The following is a 22,988-nucleotide window of genomic DNA, read 5'->3' as shown; positions in this document are numbered from 1 at the left end:
AACTTTGAAGGATACAAGGCAGGGGTAATCAATTGTTTTTTGTCAAGGTTCAGACTTCTTGCTCAAGGTATATTCAAGGTCTAGACTCCAGAGAAAATAATACAATAATAAAAACAATGATGATAATAATAAGTAAATAAAAAGGTTTTGTGGTCCATTCAAAAGTATTTGACCATCTGGATTTGGCCTGCGGTCCACCTGTTGACTGCCCATGTTACAAGGTATGCAGTTTTCAGAGTGGTAGCCGTGTTAGTCTGTATCAGCAAAAAGAACGAGGAGGACTTGTGGCACCTTAAAGACTAAATTGATTTGGGCATAAGCCTTTGTGGGCTAAAACCCACTTCATCAGATGCATGCAGTGGAAAATACAGTAGGAGGATATATATATTCGGAGAACATGAAAAAATGGGGGTTGCCGTACCAGCCCTAACGAGACTAATCAATTAAGGTGGACTATCATCAGGAGAGAAAACCTTTTGTAGTGATAATCAGGATGGCCCATTTCAAACAGTTGACAAAAAGGTGTGAGTAACAGTGGGGGGGAAAATAGCATGGGGAAGTAGGTTTTAGTTTGTGTAATGGCCCATCCATTCCCAGTCTTTATTCAAGCCTAATTTAATGGTGTCCAGTTACCCAGGTTATTAAAGAGACAAGGTGGGGGACCATTCAGGGTAAAATGGCCCGTTAACATCCGTCCAGTCATAGGGGGTAAAGGAAGGGGGTGAGGAAGTCAGTTGTGGGAGTGGTGGTGTTAGCTGCTTTCTTTCCCCCCTATGACTGGAAGGGTGTTCATGAGCCACTTCACCTTGAAGGTCCATTTGAAATATGTACTAACTACTTATGCTAAACAATCAGTGCCACCTTCTATTTAGCTGTGACACTGAATACCTTTCCCAGCCCTGAAGAAGAGCTCTGTGTAAGCTTGTCTCTCTCACCAACAGAAGTTGGTCCAACAAGAGATGTTACCTCACCCACTTTGTCTCTCTAATATCCTGGGACCAACATGGCTACAGCAACATTGTATACAGTTTTGAAGGAGGCATTTGAATCCATCAGATCTATTTCTAGATATTCAAAATCTGCATATTTTTAACATGCTATTAGTTACGTGCAACATTTAATTAAAAGTCAGAAAATACACGGAGTAGATCATAGCTATAAACAAGAGCTTGCCACCTGTTTTGGGAGAAGGTTCTTTTAAGGATTCTAAATTAAAAGAAATGCTAAACTTTACATTTAAACAATTAAAACTGTGATACCAGACAAAGAAAGAAGTTTAAAAAAAAATTCCTGTGGGTGCTGTTTTTTTGCCACTGAAGTCAATGGGAGTTTTATCCTGGACTTCAGTGGCAGCAGGATCAGACCTAATATATTTTAATGCAATATACAGTTCTTTTACAAATAATTTTTGTAATCACAAGGGCCCAATCTTGCAAGCATGAGCACACTACACCCTTGATGATTTGTCCTAAGAAGGCAAGGTTGAACATGGGGTGAGAGTTGGAAAGGTCTTTCTCACTCAATGTTGGGTTTTTCAAGAATGAGCTTTTTTCAGGTAAGTTGGCAGGGTTGCTATCTGAAGGGGAGACTTAGTCACCAAGATGAATAAAAAGATGTTTTCCATTGATGAAGACATCCTTTTAGGAGTTGATTTTTTTGAATGGGTGAGTCATATGCCATGATATAAATAGATCTATATTCACTATATAATAATGTGAAAGAGAAGTGTGTGTGTCTCATTTAGGAAATGTTTATTTGGTTAATGTATTACTAGGGTTTTATTGGAGGAGTCTTTACTGGAGCAATATTTCCATTATTAGTGAGAACATTGGTTTTCCCCAACCAGGAAGTTCGTGGATCAGTTTTGTAGACAGTGGTTTATATATTCCTAAGGGCTTCCAAAGGTTACTCTTGCACAGTCAGATGGGTTGGCTGGAAAGTTGGAAAAAATAGCAAACAACTTGATTTTAAAAATAAAACAACTCCAAGCCAACTCAAAGGTTCAATACTTAGCAATGTTAAAATAGTGCAACACAACTCATAATACTTTAGGAGGATCACCAGTTTAGAAAGTTGTGGATAAAAGTCTCACAGCATCTAACAAGCTTCTTGAGCCAAAGACAGTTAATCCTGGGGTAGTTACAGAAGAGCTATATTTCAAGAGGCTAGGGGCATGGCTACACTTGCAGATGTAGAGCACTTTGAGTTAAACCCGCCTTTGGAGAGTGCAGTAGGGAAAGCGCTGCAGTCTGTCCACACTGACAGGAACAAGCATACTGGCATGGCCACATCTGCGGCTCTTGCAGTGGCCTTGGGAGTGGTGCATTATGGGCAGCTATCCCACAGAGCACCTCTTCCCATTCTGGCGCTGTGGCTTATGGGAAGGGGGCGGGGGGGGGCGGGGCATTCTGTGTCCTGTCCCAACACCCCATGATGCATCGGTTCACATCCCAGCAATCTCTGTGCTTCTGTCCACATTTGGTGCCATCTTTCAACATTTTTTGTACTGCGTGCTCTGTCTTCCCTTTCGGTCTGCGGGAATGGAGCCCGAACTGCTGAGGAGTATGCTAACGAGTCTCGCTAGCACGTCACGTTTGGCAGTCGAGTTATTCCTTATGATCCAAAATGACAGTGAGGGATCCAATGATGATATTGACTTGAGTAATGCATATGACATGAGATTGCTTGTGGCATTCACAGACATGCTCACCGCTTTTGAGCTCGGGAAACAAGCACTGAGTGGTGGGATCACATCGTCATGCATGTCTGGGATGATGAGCAGTGGCTGCAGAACTTTCAGATGAGAAAAGCCACTTTCATGGGACTGTGTGAGGAACTCGCCCCCACCCTGCGGCACAAGGACATGAGATTGAGAGCTGCCCTGACGTTGGAGAAGCAGGTGGCTATTGCAATCTGGAAGCTGGCAACTCCAGACAGCTACCGATCGGTCGCTAACCAGTTTGGAGTGGGGAAGTTGACTGTTGGAATCGTGTTGATGCAAGTTTGCAGGGCCATTAATTGCATCCTGCTCAGAAGAACTGTGACTCTGGGTATCGTGCAGGACATTGTGGATGGCTTTGCACAAATGGGTTTCCCTAACTGCGGAGGGGCGATAGATGGCACACACATTCCAATTCTGGCACCAGCCCACCTAGCCTCCGAGTATGTTAATTGGAAGGGGTATTTCTCTATGGTTCTCTAGGTGCTTGTGGATCACCGTGGGCGTTTCATTGACATTAATGCAGGCTGGCCTGGAAAGGTGCATGACGCATGCATCTTTCGGAACACTGGCCTGTTCAGGAAGCTGCAAGCCAGGACTTTTTTCCCAGACCAGAAGATCACCGTAAGGGAAGTTGAAATGCCCATTGTGATCCTTGGAGACCCCGCTTACCCTTTAATGCCGTGGCTCATGAAACCCTACACAGAGAGCCTTGACAGCAGCAAGGAGTGGTTCAACAACAGGCTGAGCCGGTGCAAAATGACTGTGGAGTGTGCTTTTGGCCATTTAACGGACTGCTGGCGCTCTCTGTATGGGAAGCTGGACCCAGCCAATGACAGCATCCCCGCGGTTATATCCATGTGCTATACCCTCCATAATGTTTGTGAAGGGAAGGGTGAACAATTCACTCAGGCATGGAACTTGGAGGTTCAACACCTGGAGGCTGAATTTGAACAGGCAGAGAGCAGGGCTATTAGAGGGGCCCAGCGCGAGGCTGCAAGGATTAGGGATGCCTTGAGGGAACAATTTGAGGCTGAAAGCCACCAGTAATGTCTGGTGCCCTGCACGGGTGTGAAGTGCAATGGTTCCAATGTTAGTAGGAATCTGTGTTGGCTACGCTGACTTGCAGTGCCTGTTCCTTTCCTGGACTAAAGTATCTTTTACTTTATGCAATAATAAAGAATGTTTTCAAAGCCAAAAAATCCACTTATTGAAAAGAAAATTCATTTACTAAAAAGAAACACAACTGCCTGGGAAACAGAAAGGGCAAAGGGGTGGGGACTGGTACAATCACAGATTTGCATATGTCCTGTTATCGTACTCAGCCTTCCTGTCTGGAGTGCTGTGCAATGAGTGCTGCAGTTCAGGGTGGCTATACTGCATGGTGATGGGGGTTGAGTGCAGAGGGTGAGGGTCGTAGTTTTCAGGGCTGGGTGGTGAAGCTACAGGTGTTGGAGGCAGCTGGTGGCGGTGAGAACCCAGATGCTGGGGAAAGTGGGTTGGAGATGACATGGGGATACAAGGGAAAGAATTTTGGGACAAGGGCTGCAGGGGGGGTTGGGCACAGTAATGGCTACGAGCACCTGGATCGAGTCCGCTTGGTGCTCCATTATGCTTATCAGCTGATCCGTGCTTTGCTGCCGGAGCACCATGCTTTTGTGCCAATGCTTCTCATTCTGCTGGCGGATCTTCCTTTCACTGTCCCGCCACTCCTGCACTTTGTGATTTTCATTACTTGAATGCTGCATTACTTCACGCAACATATCTTCCTTGCTTCTACGTGGCCTCTTTCTGATTCTTTGGAGTCTTTCTGCTGGTGATAACACAGACGGCTGAGATCTCAAGGTTGCCTGTAAAGGGAAAATGCAACACTTAACAGAGGCAGCATTATTCACACCAGACAGAGCAATGATTCCCCCGTACTTAAGGGCAAGCACAGTCTACACAACAGCATAATTTGCCCGTCCCAAAGCGAGCGCACATAACCCACAGGAGCCCCAAAATGGTGAGTAAGCACAGGGTCAAGTGTGACTGATTGTTTGACGGCTGTACTGTTCTCTGGGTTTCTGTGCCTTGGGGAGAGCCAACAGCAGCAGGGAGCTCCTACACTGAACACTGTCCCCACATTTTCCACAGGAGTTCATCCTGGAAGATATCTCGCTGCTGAGGGTGACCTGGGAAGCAAGGGAGGGTCTTCTACTGCAATGCGAATTCCGCCCTGGCCCATATGCAGCTTGCCAGTGTGCAGCAATGGTCCCCGTGCCCCTCACAGCACAGTGGCGTGGACAAGTTAGCCTTACTCAGACAAGGAACACAGTGGCTCTCCTGAGAAACCTGTGCAAACGCATTGCCCAAGTTCTGGATGAGACCTTTGAAGAGATCACTGAGGCCGATTACCATGATGTGAGAGAGCACATCAACGCCCTATTCCGCATCTAGGCATGCATGCAGCCCTAACCCTTCCCCCCACCAAGAGCCTGCACTGAATAACTTCCTTCCCAAAATAAAAGCCACTTACCAGGAACCTCCTCTGTTTGTCCTTCCCGAAGCACCGGCCGCTGCGACTGGCTACCTTCCTCTTGGCTTGAGAACAGCTTCTGGCTGCATGCATCTGGGGATTCTGGGATGTCTTCCTCCGCCTCAGCACCCTTGCTCCTGCTTTGCTCCTCCTCCCGCCTTGTTGAACTGGGCTCTGAAGTGTCCATGGTGGTACTCGGAGTGGAGGTGGGGTCTGGCCCAAGTATCGCATCCAGCTCTTTGTAGAAACGGCAGGTCACGGGCAGCACCGGAGTGGCTGTTTGCCTCATGGGCTTTGTGGTAGGCATTCCGCAGCTCCTTCACTTAACCCTGTACTGCAGTGCATCCCGCTCATAGCCCCTTTCCATCATGTCCCTTGCTATCTGCATGAAGGTATCGTAATTCCTATGGTTGGAGCGCAGCTGGGACTGGACAGCTTCCTTTCCCCAGACACTGATGAGGTCCAGCACCTTGTCGCTGCTCCATACTGGGGATCGCCTGGTGCATGGAGGCATGGTCACCTGGAAAGATTCGCTGAGAGCACTCCACGCCTGGCTGAGCAAACAGTAAGGGGATTTTCAAAATTCCCAGAGAATTTAAAGGGCGGGGTCTGACGGTTGGTCACCTGAGGGCAGGGCAGTAGAGTTCAAAGTGATGACGAGAGTGGCTAGCACGGGCATTGTGGGACACTTCTGGAGGCCGATCAGAGCGCGCTATAGGACGAGGGCGTCCACACTGGTGCAATGGCTCTCCAGCAGGGGCACAGCAAACGTTATTCCGCTCACTGAGGTGGAGTACCAGCAGCGCTGTTGCTGCAGAGTCAGAGCGCTCTACGTGCCTTGCCAGTGTGGATGGATAGTGAGCTAGTGTGCCCAGGCTCCTTTATTGTGCTGTAACTCGCAAGTGTAGCCAAGCCCTAGAACTAGAGGAAGGCTACAACAAGAATGCCAAACAGTTATCTCCATTGTAAATGAGAGTGACTGTAAGGTTTCAAACATAAAGTGACTGTCAACTTGTAGAAGTAAGAGCAATACCTTCCTCACCAAGGTGTTACTTCTTAGTGACCCATGAAGTCCATTCTTACAGGAGGAACAGAAGACATTCAAACAAAACCAAGCACATGGTGTCTCTGTCTCTCAAGAGCATTTAGAATGCTACTGATCATGCTTGTGACCTTATGGATGTAAAGAATGCTCTCTCAGTCTCTGATGATGAAAAATACCAGGAGCAGCAAGCACAGGCTCCAGGAGGTGGAGACACCTCATGGTTGTATGGGTTATTGCAGAAGAATGGTTTTGAGTACTGAACAGACAGCTAAAGTTAAATTAACAGAGAAGAAGTGGCCATGTGGTCTGAAAAAAGGTTCAGAGACAGTAGTTAACAAATGATTGCTAAGAACCAGAATAGTTCTGCCATCTGTTGGAGGGGCTTATGGTTGTCTAGCCTGACCTCCATCCTAAATATCAGTTAGTTTGTTTGGATTTGGGTTTGTTTTCTTTCTTTTACTCTTGCATTAATTTGTTGTTTTGATGTTTTTGGCTGATGTTTTATTTACAGTTGATTATTTTTTAATGGGAAGATGGAGTAGCCATTGGAGTCCTGCCTTATGACAGGAGTATAGCCTTTTGTAACAAAACTGACCTCAGTTATGTGGATGGGGACAGAAAACAGAGCCCAGTCTGTTATCAACATTTATGTGTGTGCTGCACCTTTAATACACCATCTGTCATTTATAAAATAATAGAAAATCTATCGGGGCTTTTTGTTAGGAAGGGAATTTTCCTACCCACCCACAGTCATTAGAGGTTTCGCTGGCAGCTCTGTTGCTTGCAAGAATCATCCCTGAATGTTTAAGGAGCCTTCTTTCTTTCTTCCCTGTTCCAAAAATCATTGGTTTGTGCCAAGAGGTAGGAAAGAGAGATGTGGCTTGATGGGCCCTTTCTCTTCTCCTTGGCTGAAAGGGAAACTTAAGGTGGGTTTTTAGAAGTGCTCATCATTCCCTAATTCTGCTTCCTTTAAAGTTATTCCTGTTTACTTCAGTGGGGAGCAGAGTTAGGCCACTTCTGAGTACTTTTTTTAAAAAAATCACACCCTCAGGGTACAGACAGCCTGAATTTCATTTAAAATTTATCCCAGGTTGACTGACAATGTCAATGTCAAACTCTCTATTTGATTCTGTAGCTTTCTGTAATTAGCCGTAAAATCTTATGTCAGTAAAAAAGATCTGTACTGTGTCATTGAGAAATCATTATGAAATCTTCCAAAATATATTTTTCAGAAAGTGAGAAATATTGAGGAAGGAGGATATTCTTTTTAAGCTTATAACTGAATCATTGTTTCCCTTTTTTTTTTTTAAAAGGTGTATAGCTGTTTGCTGCCTTGGAGTTTGGATATGTGAAGAACTAGTACAGTGCACAAACCATCCTCAAGTGAGGGATGCAATAAATGTTATAGGTGTAACACTAAAGGTATTAGTATGAATTGTGTTTGTGTGATTAACAAAGGGAACATTTGTATGGACAAGGTATTCTAGATATTTGAAATATTCATCAAGCATATGTTTAAAGTTAAGCATGTGCTTAAATACTTTTCTGACTTAGGATCAAGGTGAGCTAGTGTGCCCGGGCTCCTTTGTGTATTCTGATTATTTGGTTCTTTATGCTTACAATATTATCTGCCTGCAAGCTTGTTTTTTGAATGCTTTGGGCATTATCAGGAATTTGCTGACCATGGAACTGCTCAGTGAATTTATTTTTTTGCTTGATTGAAATTTTCTTCAGGATCTTCCATATGTTCTCCAGCTGCTCCACAGACTTGGTGAACCTGGCTTGTCTTTCACTCAATGACTATCTAAAATAGCACTGTTAGCACAGGCACCGATTTTTCAAAGAACTCTAGAGCATCTAATTGGAGTACCAATGACCAGAGTGCCGGATCAGCCACAGTTTCCTAACACTCTGTCACAGGTTGCTTGATGCTGTCTTTAATATCAGTTGAGATGGAATGAATGAAACAGTTTTACTTTAATGTATTAGCAGGGGGAATGAAAGAATCATGTAAAGATTATCTTATTTTTGTGTGGTACAGTTGCTTTCTGGATACAGCCTCTTCAGCTGTATTGAAGACACGTAGTGGCAAAGAAGTAGAGTTTTGTTACAGGGTGATAAGTTCCTGCAGCTGTATAAATACTGTCTAAGACAAGGCATTCATTTGAAAATAAATTTTGATGAGAGGTGGGAGACACTTGCCTAGAGATGGTGTTAAATGACTTTTCTGTCAAATAAAATGATTGGTAATTTGGTTGATGCAGGGGAGTGACGGTTATTCATTGTATCAAACTTAGGTGCAGTTATTGGAAAGTTATATTTTCTTTCGGCTTATAGAGAACAGAATGAACCTGCAGTTCTTTTAAAATAGTAAATATTTTCATTTAGTAAATATTATTAATAATTTTTCAAAATCTAACAGGTAAGGCTCAGCCATCTAAGGAAGAAGTGGAAGAAATATATTTTATTTTTAATCTTCAAATAATTCACTCATTTTTATTCAACTAGTGAGCATTTTTGAAATAATCACAGTGTGATCATCTTTGTTAGCATGTGCCTTTAATTTTCATAAACATATGTGTGTTTGAAATTTCATTATGTGCGTAGAGATATATTGGTCAAACAACAGAAACTTGAAAGCCTCACACAAATATTGGCTCAGTGGTTTGAGCATTGGCCTGCTAAACCCAGGGTTGCGAGTTCAATCCTTGAGGGGCCATTTAGGGATCTGGGGCGAAAATCAGGGATTGGTCCTGCTTTGAGCAGGGGGTTGGACTAGATGATCTCCTGAGGGTCCGTTCCAGCCCTGATATTCTATGATTCTATGATTTAGTGCCTGTGCAGGAGACATTCTACCTGGTGTTTTCATTTTTGGGGCTACCTCCAAGAATAGGATGTTGTTACCAATCCTTGACAGTTTGCTGCAGCCTGCTAAGGCTGCTTGGTCCACTCCTGCCTCTTGCCAACCTATTTCCAAGAAAGCAGAGAAATTATATCAGCACAGGGGTTTTCATATTTGTATTCACACTTTGTACCAACTACACTGGTGGTGACTGCTGCCAGTAGTAGATTGAGGTTTGGACCCCTGTAGGTAGAGAAGGGAAAAAGATTGATTCCCTAGGGAGAACAATGTTCTCTTGGTAATAGGGTGGCAAATTACCAAACTGTTATAGCTCGATATCGGTTTCACCTGTGGGAAAAGAAGGCACTGTTTGTGCAGGATTTCCCAAATGACAAAAAGAGATTGGGAAATGCAATCCTAATGGAGGGTCAAAATGTAGCAAAGCACTCTCTCAAGACTTTATTTGATCCTTCAGATTCTTCTGCTGGATCACTGACTTCTGCAGTTACTTAGAAGAGACATGTTTGGCTTCTTTCCTCTTCTCTGACTCATCATACTACAATTAAAGTGGAGGATTTCCCCTTCAGAGGAGATGGTCTTTTCTGTGAAAAGACAGATGAGTTGCTGGAGAAGCTGAAGAAGACAAGATCTTTGTGCTTTATTACTTCTACTAGGAGACTGCCACGGGGCGACTACTCACCGCTGTGGTGCCTCCTGCTGGTTGTACAGGGAGTTAGCTCTTTTCAACCGGGAGTGCCCTCTGCCGGTCGGTGTCTCGCCTGCCACTGACCCCGTGCCCTTCCTGGACCCCGGTGCCCTTCTAGACTAGGGTTCTGCCCCCTGGCAGTATCCCCCACAGTCTGGGTCTCCCCTCCCAGGGGAACCCCGAACCCCCTATCCCTTCCTTGCCTCAGTGGCTACTGTCAGTCATCGTCTAGCCCCCGCTCCCTGGGGCAGACTGCAGTATTACTACTCATTATCGGCAAGGGGGATCGGACTAGCTGCCTCTGTCTAGGTCTGGGCTGCTCCTCTGCAGCCTATGTACCCTTTCGTGGGCCTTTACCTCGGCCTGCAGCCTGGGGCTCTGCTAGGCTGGAGCTCCCCAGCTCCCTCTGCCCTTCCCCAGCATTGCTTTGCCCTGGGTACCCTCCTCAGCTTCCTAGGCAGCCAGGTCCTCCTCTCTCCATGTAGATAGAGTGTCTGTCTCAGCTCCTGGCTAACAGCCCCCTTATAGGGCCAGCTGTGGCCTGATTGGGACGTGGCCCCACCTGTGGCTACTTCCCCCAATCAGCCTAGCTTTCCTCCGGCTACAGCCCTCTCTTAGGGCTGTTTTAAGCCCTTCAAGGCATGGTAGGGTGACCACCCTGCCACAGAGACCTTCTATTTTTTTATTTCCATTGTCAGAGACAGTATTATCCACAGTTATCTTCAGCTTATTTCTTATCAAATCAAAGACATTGACAACAGCACCAGAAGGCTATGTATTTCCAGAGCCACCTTAAGAAAAGGTCTTTTAAATCGAGGCCCAACTCTAAGCAATCTGCAACCTTTCTGTCATCTTCATTGCACATTAGCCCTGAAATTTGATATGAGGATTGAAAGTCTAGAACCAATCAGTGAGGACCCTTCCCTTCCTGTGTTTGGAGACGTGCTAGCCCATTTTATCGTCAGATGCAGGCTTATTACACCTAAACTACCCCTTTCAATTTCCCTTGCCTTTCTCTTTTTAGAGAACCTTCTCACAAGCTAGTCTACTTTCAGACATACAGAAATTTCTTCTCATGGGGGCTGTTAATGAGGTATCAGAGCACCTCCAAGATCAGGGATTTTATTCAAGGTACTTTCTGGTGCTGACAAATGATGAGGTGGAAGGAGGGTCATTCCATTTTAGATTTAAGAGGTATAACGAGTATATTCTGAAGTTTTGGTTTCATATGTTAACTCTGGCTTCCAGAATCCCTTTGCTTTCAATTATGGATTGGGTTTGTGACTCTTGATTTAAGAGACACATTTTCATATCTCTGTTTGACACAGTCATCGACAGTACCTTAATTTTGTGGTGGTGGGACACCATTTCCAATACAAAGGGCTGTTGTTTGACCTGTCTACAGCACCAAGGGTTCTTACAAAGTACTTCTCTGTCATAGAGGCTCAATTGAGAAAGCAGGGTATTTTTTTTTTTTTGCCCTATTCTGATTATTGTCTGTTAAAGGCTTTTTGTGATGATTTATTAAGCCCCATTGCTTTTTTTCAGACCTGGGATTTCTCCTGAATGTCAAAAAAGTCAAATCACTGTCCAACTCAGAAATTTTATTCATAGACTCCATATTGGATTTGGTAGTAGGGAAAGCCATTTTACCAGAGGACAGATTTTCAAAAATAGTTCAATATGTTTTATACATTCAAATATGTCAAAAAACAGAAAGTAACCACCTTTGTGGGTCTTATGGCAGCTACTACATATGTGACTCCATTTGCACAACTCACAATGAGGCCAATGCAGCTTTGGCTATCTCAGGTCTACAGACCAAATCTGGACAATCTCCAGATGTCAGTCAGCATGCCTCAAAACATTCTGGAATTATTGATGTGATGGTCAATCAGAGAAAACGTTCTCAGGGTGTCCAGTTCAATCCCCCTTCACTTTCATTGAAGATAACTTGAGATGTGTCAAACAGTGGTTTGGGTAGGGCAACATCTGAGTCATCCTATAGTTCAGGGTCCCTGGACTTTTCAGAAGAGAGCTTTGCACATCAGCATGTTCTCAATTTATTTTGGACTCTGTTCCCTCCTCCAGGTTATTTTCAGTACTGCTTATCAAACTACCAATAAGTGGCCATACGCAGAGCCATTCAAAAAAAGAAATGAAGGTTGATTACTTGTAACCAGAGTTCCTCAAGAGGGCTCTGCATATTCACACTTCCCACCCAGCTTCCCCTTTTTTTTCAGAGTTATTTTCGTTCTCTCCCTCTGGGTTGGCGAAAGGAACTGAGTTGGTAGAGGGCACTCCCCCTTATATAGTCTCACCTTCAGAACATTCGGTGGCACTAGGGAGTGGGCTAGGAGGGGGCACATGAGCACTTTAATAGACACAGCTTGGAGAAGGTTCTCTTGTTAAGCGCCACTAGGCAGTGCAAAACCCATAAATGTGAATATGCAGAGCCATCTCGAAGAACTCCAGTTGCAAGTAACCTTCATTTTCCTTTAATGTAGTTTTTATGGATGTAGTACCATTTAAAATAGTAGAAACTCTGACATTACTGTTTATTATATGTGAATATTTTTTTCTGGCATGATACTACCTTGTTTAATTTAATTTTTTCTCTTACAGTTTTCTAATAAACTGGTAGCCCAGATAGCCTGTGATGTTCTTCAACTACTAGTTTCTTATTGGGAAAAGCTTCAGAAGTATGAATCCTCTCTATCCAGGAAAATTACTGAGGTATGTCTTATCTCTTCAAATACTCATGTATGGGAATTGAAAATGACACATCTGATGTTCTGTGTTGATTGTTCGTAGAATTGAAAAAGCTTCAAAGTTAACAGAATGTCCAACTGATGCTATTTTTCACAATTGAAAGAATTGTTGCTTATCATAAATTACAGTCTTAGAATTCTAACTTTCTTTGCTTCCTTCTGCAATCATTATTAGGAGAGTTCTTTGCTTTAGTTTGCTGGAGCCAGTGTGATTTTTTTTCCAATTTGCTCTAATTTATTTCTAGAATCTGCTAACAATGTGGAACTCTCAGTTTGGTTCAGATGCTATTTACAAAAATGGCTGCTAACCGCTCTTTATAGTCTTCATCCAAAGCCTATTGAAGGTCAATGGTTCAGGCCTTGTGTTTATTAAAGATACAAAATGTCTTTTTGTAATTTTGTTTGCCTTGGGTTTGGTTTTTGCGCAGATTCTTGTGGCCACCATTGCATTTCTTTTGCCAAGTGCTGAATACTCCTCTGTAGAAACAGATAAAAAGGTATGTGGCATAAAACACAAACTCCATCATTGTTTTTGCTTCTTGAACTACATATTAAAGGAAATTTATTCCTAAATCTTATTTTAAAATATTAAGCTAATATTTAAACATTTTGATGAATTTGATGAGTATTGCTTATGTGTTCATTTGCATGTTTCTGTTTAGTTTATAGTTTCATTATTACTTTGCTTGTTGGATTGGTGCATGGCACTACCAATGAAAACCTTACTAGAGCCAGTATCTACTGTTCTGGAAGATCAACATTCCTCCAAAGCTCCCTTACTGGATTACGTATATAGGGTGAGTATGAAGAATCGATTCAGTATGAATTGTTTTTAACAAAGTTTTTAAATGTGTAAAGATGTGTCTATTCTGGATCATTGAGGCACAGATGCATTATGGAAGCATAACTGATGATTCCATCATTTGAATTACATTGAAGTTTTTCAGTTACTGTTGTTTAAATCCATGGGTTAGTTATGAAAACAAATTAAAATTTCACCCCTAACATTTAGGGGGTAGATTTGATTTTCTGGAAAGTTACAAGTAAGTCTGCTCAGTAGCTTTGGAGCTTAAAGGAGTTAAAATGGCTCCTTTTTGAAATTTCGGGGCTGGTTTGTAGTGTTTGGGGGATCATGTTGACTTACAAATGATTATTTAAATGCTTCAATCATTGGGTGGATAAATAACTAAACAAAATAGTATGTATAAGTTAGTTTAAAAAATTAAAAAGTACAACATATTCTGAGCATTGGTTGTCATGACTCTTTCTATTACATTATAAATACCAATTTTAAAAAAAAAAGTCATTTGATGCCAAGATCTGAAATGTTACACACACAAACTCTGGAGTATAAAATTTTAAACGTTGGCAGTTTTGAGAGAAAAAAGAAAGTGCCTTGGCCAATAGATCTTAAAACACTACAGAAGCAGAGTCCTGGCTCCCAAGGAGCTTAGGAGTCCTGTCAGGGGAAGCACCTACAGTAACTCCCCACTTAACGTCCTGTCGCTTAACGTTGTTTTGATGTTGCGTCCCTGCTCCATTACAGAACATGCTCCTTTAAAGTTGTGCAGTGCTCCCCTATAATGTCGTTTGGCCTCTTGCGTTGTCCATGGCTGGCAGCCCCCCCATCAGCTCCCCTGCGCCCCCCCCGAGCCTCCCGCCGGCCGGCAGACCCCACAAATCAACGCCTTCCCCCTACTCCCCCCGCCTCCTGCCTGCAGCAATCAGCTGTCTTGCGGTGTTCAAGAGGCTGGGGGGAGACGTGAGGAAGCAGCACGCCATGTCCTCGCTCCTCGCCCTGGCCTCCTAACGCCACAAACCAGCTGATTGCCGCAGGCTGGAGGTAGGGGAGGGAGGGGGGAGGAGCAAGGACGTGGTGTGCGGAGTAAGGGGGGGATGAGGTGGAGGGGGTGAAAAGAGGCAGGTTAAGGGTGGGGTTTGGCGGAAGGGGTGGAGTGGACGGGCTCAGGGTTGAGCCCCCCGCCCCTGGCAAAGTCTGTGCGTGTGCTTGCAAGAACAGCAAGAGGAGCAGCCGGACAATCCACCCTCTTCCACTCTCTAACTCTACCACATCAACTGAGCTTCATACTCAGCAATGATGATCGTAGTATTAAATTGTTTCTTTAAAATTGTTTAAAACTTATACCTGTATTAAATTTCTAGTTTAAAATTGTTTAAAATGTATATGATGCCTTTTGTCTGTCAAAAAAAAATGTCCCTGAAACCTAACCCCCTATTTACATTAATTCTTCTGGGGAAATTGGATTCGCTTAAAGTCGCATTTTTCAGGACTATAACTACAACATTAAGTGAGGAGTTACTGTATTCTAATGGCATGACTAGTAAACGTCACAAAGAAAGGAGTTCCTGTCCTGAGGACCTTAGGAGATCCATGGCAATGTTTATGTCTTTCTTTCACGCGTGTTTATGAGGACTGCTGGATCTGGATGAAAACTATATGCACCTCCTGCTGTCAAAGCTGTGACTGTTGAATGAGGTCCCCCTAGAGGAGGACTGTAGAATCACACACTTTTAATACTCAAGGCCAACACTGGGGAGATAGAAGTCTACAGTTGTGTAAAGCCAGTTTCAGCTTTGTGGCCATTTCCCAATGGACAAGCACCCACTCAAAATAAAGAGCAGTCTCCATGACTGCTCGTCCTAAGACATTTGTAGAACTTATTCATTTAATGCAAATGCTAATAATAATCAAATGAAGACAAGAAGTACAGTACAACTACATATAATTAGCAACATTTTCCATAAGTAAGTTAAACATGTTTTATGAAATATCAGTACATCTTTCAAGTAAATAAAATAATCTAGTTTATAACTGATGTAATACACTTTTGAATACGTCTGCAAATGCCTGAGGGATGATATTCTATAATGACATTCCAATTGATAACAATATACCACAATAGATCTTGTCCTAATTGTGAAATTGTACTTAACAAGCATGAAGTCAGTCTTCCTTTAAAATATGCATAAACACATTTTCCAAATATAAAAATAGCATGTTGATATTGCTTTTATTTAAAATCAAGATCTGTGATGATAAATAGTTTTGTTTTCATGGCTAATATAGTAGTTTACTGATAAAAAGATAATTTGATAAGAAAAAGCATTTTCTTTCATTCTTAAAGAATCGGTGAGAATTTAACAATGGGCATCATTATTATATCAATAATATATAGTATTATTATTAATAATAATTTGCATTGTACTAGCCCAGAGGAGCCCCAGTCTTGGATCAGGGTCCCATTGTGCTATGTGCTGTACAAACACCCAAAAATGATGGTCCATGCTCCACAGAACTTACAATCTAAATATAAGACGAGAGAACAGGTAGATTCAAGAGACCGATTGGGAGAGCACCAGGAGACAAAGAGACAATACTGGTCAGCATAATGGGCAGCATTCTCAGCACACCAGATGTATATGTGTTGTCAAGTTTTTAGTAGACATCACAGCAAAGAAGAGTTTTATGGAGAAGTTTACAATGTTTATGAAGGGCAGAAACACAAAGTTGCTTGTGTGAAAATTTAGCAAGTGGATGATAAAGGCGGGTGTCATTGTCATAGTGGAGGCAGGAGTTAACATTTTGATAGTTTGAGAGGTAGGATAAGGTTAAGCAATGAAGAACCTTAAAAGGGATGACAAGTAGAATAGTAATGGAGAAGCAAAAGCCAGTGGAGAAATGCAAAGAGAAGGGTGACTTAGTCAAAGCAATGAGCTGTGATGATAATCTTTGCAGCATTGATTTGAATTGATGCAAACAGGGTGAGATTTAATTGGTCAAGGCCAGATGGGAGAATGGTGTAAACAGAGGTTGTTGCGCTAGTTACGATACAAAATGGGGGCCTGGACTAGGGTTTTATTTTAGCAAAGTGGTGTAGGAAGAAGCAGCAAGATTTAGGGTGTGTCTAGACAGCCGACATTAAAGCTCATGGCTGTATGGTTGCAGCTCCAGCGGTGGGAGAGAGCTCTCCTAGTGTTGTAATAAAACCACCTCCACACGGGGAATAGCTACCGTCTACACTGCCACACCCCTGAGTGAAGAACGTTTCAGAACTGTAAGTGGCAGTGTAGACAAGGCCTTAGACATAGCCTATATTGTAGAATATACTACAATGTGTCAGAATTTAATAGCATAGTAAATTTATCTCATCACTTTGTCACTTGACTTGATTTTTTTTTGTACAATTTATTTCTAGTACAATTTTCATTTCTTTTCTTCTTGCAGGTGTTGCACTGTTGCGTTTATGGTTCAAGCACATATACGCAGCAAAGCCATTACATATTGAGCCTTGCAGATCTCTCATCTAATGACTATGATCCATTTTTGCCATTGGGAAATGTCAAGAATTCTGAGCCAGCACACTCCCATTCCACTCCAGATTTGGGAAATCTACTCACTGTTGTTGAAGGTAAGTAACTCCAGAGAAAATAACTTGAATATTGCTAGGATTTCAACATTAACAATATGAGGATTTAATAACCTACTAGGTGGCATTTCTTCGTTGAAAAACATGCTTGCACAGGTAACGCTGAATAATTCTACAGGTGTTTTACAGGGAAAGCCATGTGGTTCAACGCATTCATAGTCTGGAGTTCACTTACGTTAGCGTGTTCAGTATATTAGGAGAATACCAGTGAGGAACCAGAAAATTTCAGACACTTCTTGATGCTTACTAAAATGTGTCAAAACCAGAATTTCTTTGTAGAAAAGATAACAGACTTGCATAAATTATGACTGCAAATACGTCAAAAGAAAACATAAAGACATCTTCAATACGACTCCAAACGTTAAATGTTTACCTCAAGAGCCCTCTTTTGGAAGGGAAAACCATCAACTAGTTAACCACATAGGGAAGTTGATATACTGTTTTGAAAAGAGAGAGAGCTGGGAACTCCTAACACATTTGAGCTAGAATGGCAAGAGAGTAAATATTTGTCCCAGTTAAGAAGTCTAATTGAAATTCTCATTTGGAGTCTAGAAGGATAGTAGTATTGAGGTAACATATATAAAAAATGTTAATTGTGCATATGCTTTCTATGTTAATTTTAGTTGTTTAGTGATGTATGACAGAGAAGATGACCTTATCTATTGATTCAAATGTAATTTACATAAAAATTCTGAGTTTAGATTGAATTCAAATCCTCAGATATAAAAGAGTTCGTAATAATAAAAGCAGGGTTCTGATGTACAACAGTTTGGGGCTAAATTCAAGACAGCTCTGTTTCTGCTGCTTGTCAGAGCATCTTGAAAACTTCCCAAAGCCATTAATAGTCTGCAGATATGTGGTATGGAATTCTTAGGATCTCGCAACCTCACAAGATCATTGGAGGAGATGGTGTGATGGGATAGCATGATTTTGGTAATTAATTGATCTTTAAATATTCATGGTAAATAGGCCTAATGGCCTGTGATGGGATGTTAGATGGGGTGGGATCTGAGTTACTACAGAAAATTCTTTCCTGGGTATCTGGCTGGTGAATCTTGCCCATACGCTCAGGGTTTAGCTGATTGCCATATTTGGGGTCGGGAAGGAATTTTTCTCCAGGGCAGATTGGAAGAAGCCCTGGAGGTTTTTCGCCTTCCTCTGTAGCATGGGGCATGGGTCACTTGCTGGAGGATTCTCTGCACCTTGAAGTCGTTAAACCACGATTTGAGGACTTCAATAGCTCACACATAGGTGAGAGGTTTTTCGCGGGAGTGGGTAGGTGAGATTCTGTGGCCTGCGTTGTGCAGGAGGTCAGACTAGATGATCATAATGGTCCCTTCTGACCTTAGTATCTATGAACAAAGAAGAAAATGTCACTTCTCCCATGTGCCTTTTCTATAGTGAGAAAGTCATAGATATGATGGTATTGGGTAATCACTTTTGCTTGTGGTTACATATACAGAATTAAAACTATGAATAAAGTTAACTCCAAATCAAATCCTTTTGAGAACTGTGTGGCTAGTCCATTGTGTACCTTGTTTGAACACCTTTTTTGCTTTATGGGAAGCTAAACAAGTACGTAGTCATGAGTGATCTGATGTTGATGGAATAATATGAAAACTCTCCAAACAGCAGTGGCTCTTCACTTTTTACTAAGAATGACTTTAACTTTGTAAATATTGGTTTCAAGGAGAGTCTCACTAGGAACTTTTGAGAGCAGTACTTGGACCTTATCTGATTGGACCTGATCTGATTTATTGAAAACCAAAACATGTCATCCATAGACTCTGGCAGGCTCAATGGTATAAAATTCTAGTAAAAAACTGTAAACATGCAAAAACAACAAGGAGTCCTTGTGGCAACTTAAGAGACTAACAAATTTATTTGGGCATAAGCTTTCATGGGCTAAAACCCACTTCATCAGGTGCATAGAGTTGAAAATACAGTAAAGAGCTATAAATACACAGCATATGAAAAGATGGGAGTTGCCTTACCAAGTGAGGGGTCAGTGCTAATGAGCCAATTCAGTTAAGGTGGAAGTGGGCTATTCTCAACAGGAAGGGGTGGAAATCACTTTTGTCGTGCTAATGAGGCCAGTGTAATCAGGGTGGCCCATTTCAATCATGCAGTATTTCTTGGGGATTGTTGCAAGAAAAACTCCTGTGATTGTAATACATAAAATGGCCAAATAACATTTTGTAGATGAGAGAGAGAAAGACACATCTCTCACAATATTTTATAGTGAATTCAGTTCTATGTATGTCACATGATTTGATTCACCCATTACAAAAAAAATCAACTGCTAGAAGGATGTATTCACTAAGGGAAAACATCTATTTATGTATCTTGGTCAATATCATTAATTCAAGCATTAGATTAAGAATAACTTCCAGAGTACAATATTGTTCTAAAAACTTTATGTAAATCATTTCACAGAAATATTTTTTTACACAGGATTCAGAAACAGATGCAGTATAAGGATGAGCAAAATAATGCTAGACTTTCTATGCTACTTTGAAATACAGTTCTTTCTGTATTTCATGCTGGAACAAATTTTCATCACGACAGCATGTTTTCTTTTTACTTCCCTTGTACCTGCATTTTTAGTTTAACGAAAAGGTTAGAGGCATTAAAACCAATTGCTCTGCACACACTTCTTTCTGAGTGGGTACATTTTGTGAAGAGCAGAAAGATAAAAATAGACGTGAGAGAGATTTGTCATTTTAGGTAGAACAAAATGTTTTTCATCTTGGATATGTTTGTGCCTTGTACACTCTTCTATTTTACTGTCATGCTATTTTCAGACTAATGTTAAAAAAGGATTCTTCCTGCTTTTTTTATTTTTGTTATTTACATATGCCTTTTACCTATCACATTATTTATCACTCATTATAGCTAGCTACAACAATACAATAGGTTTAATCAGGTCAGAGAAAAGAGGAAACACATTACAGTAACAGGTTTCAGTAACAGCTGCTATAGTAGCAACAGGCATTGTAGAAGCAATACTGAGTGTGTATTTTAATTCAAAATATCATAATAGTGTAGGCAAAAAGCAGATTATTAATTTTGCAAGGTAACTATCCAGGATAATTAAAATAAGTTAAATAGAAAAAGTTAATTGTTACAAGATCAATTAAAATTAATAAAGCTTTCTGCTGTTTGCTTCTCCCACTTCTTTAATATTCTCAGCATCCACAAGAAAATTAGACATACTCCCCAACAATATGGAAATCTGACAGCTTGAAATCACTGTCACTATTTTTATATTAATGAAAACTTCAACATTAGGAATGTTAAACATATTTATTCTAAAAACCAAAGGTTATGCAGTAAACTGGACATTTTTTTCTCCCTTTTGATTGGATCTTCTGGGCGCTTTTTTGTGTTTGTTGTATAACCAGCAAGCACTGGAGTAATGCCCACCCCCTTCAGCTTTCTTCTGCTTGGCCCTTCAGCTTCTAACCTCGTGTTTACCCACTATAGCATAATGACAACACACCTCGCTGGGATAGAATACCTTTGTTCATACTCCTTGCCTGAGACTGAGAGGGGAGTGTGTAGGTTCCAGAGCCTCTTTACCCTTCAGCACTTCTTCTTGGAGGTGGTAAGGGTTTTCTTCTCTTTGAGGGCAGACTGCATGAAACTACCCATACAACAATAATCATAACAAAAACAAGGTTTATTAAAAACAGAGAGAAATAGAATTGCAGCAAGAGAAATAGTTTGCTTAACATATCTAGATTTTTAATTCTCATAAACTAGGTAAGGCATTTTCAGCTTAGTTACAGCTCGTGAAAGCAGTCCTCTGTATCTAACCACTTTGGTCCTTGTCTCAGCACTGCTCTGCTCACTGTCAGTACCAAGATCCTTGATCCAGGGCAGATATCTCCACTTTTCAAACCAGTTTTCTCTGCCTCAGTCACACACACAGTAGGGTACCAGATTCATGGTTCATCTTGCAGGAAGTAGCCCACTGAGGAGAGGATGACTATTGAACAATAAAAGCTTAATGACCTAGCTCAGATGCCAACTTTCACAGACCTGGTTGTATCTTGTTTTGGTTGGGGCCCTTAGACAAGTTTTTTGTTCTTTTGTCGTGAACTATGAATTATGGACAGAGGCCTGGACACTATTTCACAGCCTGATTCAGCTGACTTTTACAGACACTGATATCCTGTTGCAGTGTTGGGATGAACTTGAAGCCTGTTAGGTGATTGATTATGCCCCAGCGAAAGAAATGCTGAATATCTGAATAAGAAGTTGGAGATAGTCATCTTTCTTTGTAGAGAATGAGGGAGTTAAAAATACACTTAATGTCTTATGCACCTCAGTATATCAGTTTGATAGTATCCTGTTTGAATGCAAGTTAAATCAAAGGATGCTGTAAGGGCAAAACCAACGGGGAAACTGCAAGGAATAGCAAGGGTCCTTTGGGAAACTGTAGGGAAATGGGAAATAACCCCTGGCTTAGTGCCCACTAGGTTGGCAAAGTTTACTCTTCCAAGGCCAAACTTAGGATCAAAGCGTACACTAAAACCTTAAATATGCTGGCCTAGACTGGAAGGGGAGTGCAGGTTTGAGTGGGGTGTCCGTAGCAGCTGGAGTTATGTTCATGACACATACACATACACACAGAGAGAGAGAGAGAGTGAGCATGCTTCTGCAGCAATGCAGACTGTCTCTGCCAGCCCAGAGATGGGCGTAACTGGGCTGACTGGAACTTATTACAACCTGCAAGGAAAGATCAGGGTTTAGATAACGGGAAATATGCATATAGACCTTTATCATTTTAAACTTTGATTCTTGTTGCTAGGTACCTCTGGCTGAAAGAATAAATAATGCTTTGTTCTGAAGAAGCTATTTCTGTGTCACTTCAAACTTATTTTGTCACAGTTTTCCAGAGGAAATGGTCTTGCAGGTGCCAAACCCGCATGCCAAGTTGGGCCTGTCAGGTTAACACAGTTGGTAAGGGAGCTGTAACTCAGAATCTAGTCCAAGAATGCTAGGATGATGTGGTTCCACCCAAAGTGACTTGCAGGAATCCAGGCTGGTCACCTGGGAGATGCACTGAAGAGGGACTGAAAGGGGTCTAAATCACAGCTCGCCCTGTAATGGTGATGATGATGATCTAGATTATGAACTTGTTTGGACCATAAATTCATTCTAAAGAGTATGTAACACAGCTAAGAAGTCATGATAAGATGTCAAATAACATGAAAGTAAGCTGTTGCTAGTACGCTATGGCTGGGTTCATTGCTCTGTGACCCCCTTCTGACAACAAAAATCACGACACAACCCCAGGAGCGGGGACTGAAGCCAGAGCCCCCCCAAACCCCACCAAAGCCTGAGCCCCACCACCTCAGGCGGGAGGGACCAAAGCCCAAGGGCCCCAGCCCCAGGCTGGGGGTTGGGGCCTGTAACCTGAGCCCCACCACCGGGGGCTGAAGCCCTTGGGCTTGGGCCCTGGGCGGTGGGGCTCAGGCTTCAGCTTCTACCCCAGCAAGTCTAATGCCACCCCTGGCAACCCCATTAAAATGGGGTTGTGACCCACTTTGGGGTCCCAACCCACAGTTTGAGAACTATGGTATTCAAGATTTAATGAGACTTTAGACTGGAGTAGCAGCAAAGAACATCTGAAAACAATCATCTGTGTGTTGTGTGTCTGTCTTTGCAGATGTAAAGCACGGTATACATGTTAAGTATTGTTTATTAAGAGGCTTGTCAGTGCTCAGCCCGTAGGAAGGAGGAAACACCTGACAACACTTGTGTAACCTCTTTTTGCAGATGAATGGAATATCATTGATTAGGTCCAGAAAGAGCTGTTTCCAGCCCATTGTGACAGAATGCAGGCAGCTGTTTTCTGTCTTTGATGGTAGACAGGGGCAGTAAAATTAAGTGTTCTTGAAGATTCCACTCTTTCTTTCAAAAAAAAAAAA

General features: G+C 42.1%; 1 protein-coding gene across 2 annotated transcripts in view; it reads left to right on the top strand.

Moving 5' to 3' along the window:
- The window catches only part of RALGAPA2 (Ral GTPase activating protein catalytic subunit alpha 2), a 304,928-nt gene that overhangs the window by 144,840 nt on the left and 137,100 nt on the right, over window positions 1-22,988 (top strand). For both annotated transcript variants that reach the window (XM_077814154.1, XM_077814153.1), the window contains exons 27-31: window positions 7,596-7,704; window positions 12,456-12,566; window positions 13,030-13,098; window positions 13,264-13,398; window positions 16,848-17,031. In XM_077814154.1, the coding sequence (XP_077670280.1) occupies window positions 7,596-7,704; window positions 12,456-12,566; window positions 13,030-13,098; window positions 13,264-13,398; window positions 16,848-17,031 (608 nt within the window). The remainder of the gene's footprint in view (window positions 1-7,595; window positions 7,705-12,455; window positions 12,567-13,029; window positions 13,099-13,263; window positions 13,399-16,847; window positions 17,032-22,988) is intronic.

This window comes from Eretmochelys imbricata, chromosome 3, assembly GCF_965152235.1.
Source record: "Eretmochelys imbricata isolate rEreImb1 chromosome 3, rEreImb1.hap1, whole genome shotgun sequence".
NCBI classification, from domain to species: Eukaryota; Metazoa; Chordata; order Testudines; family Cheloniidae; genus Eretmochelys; species Eretmochelys imbricata.
This window is presented reverse-complemented; position numbering and strand designations above follow the sequence as displayed.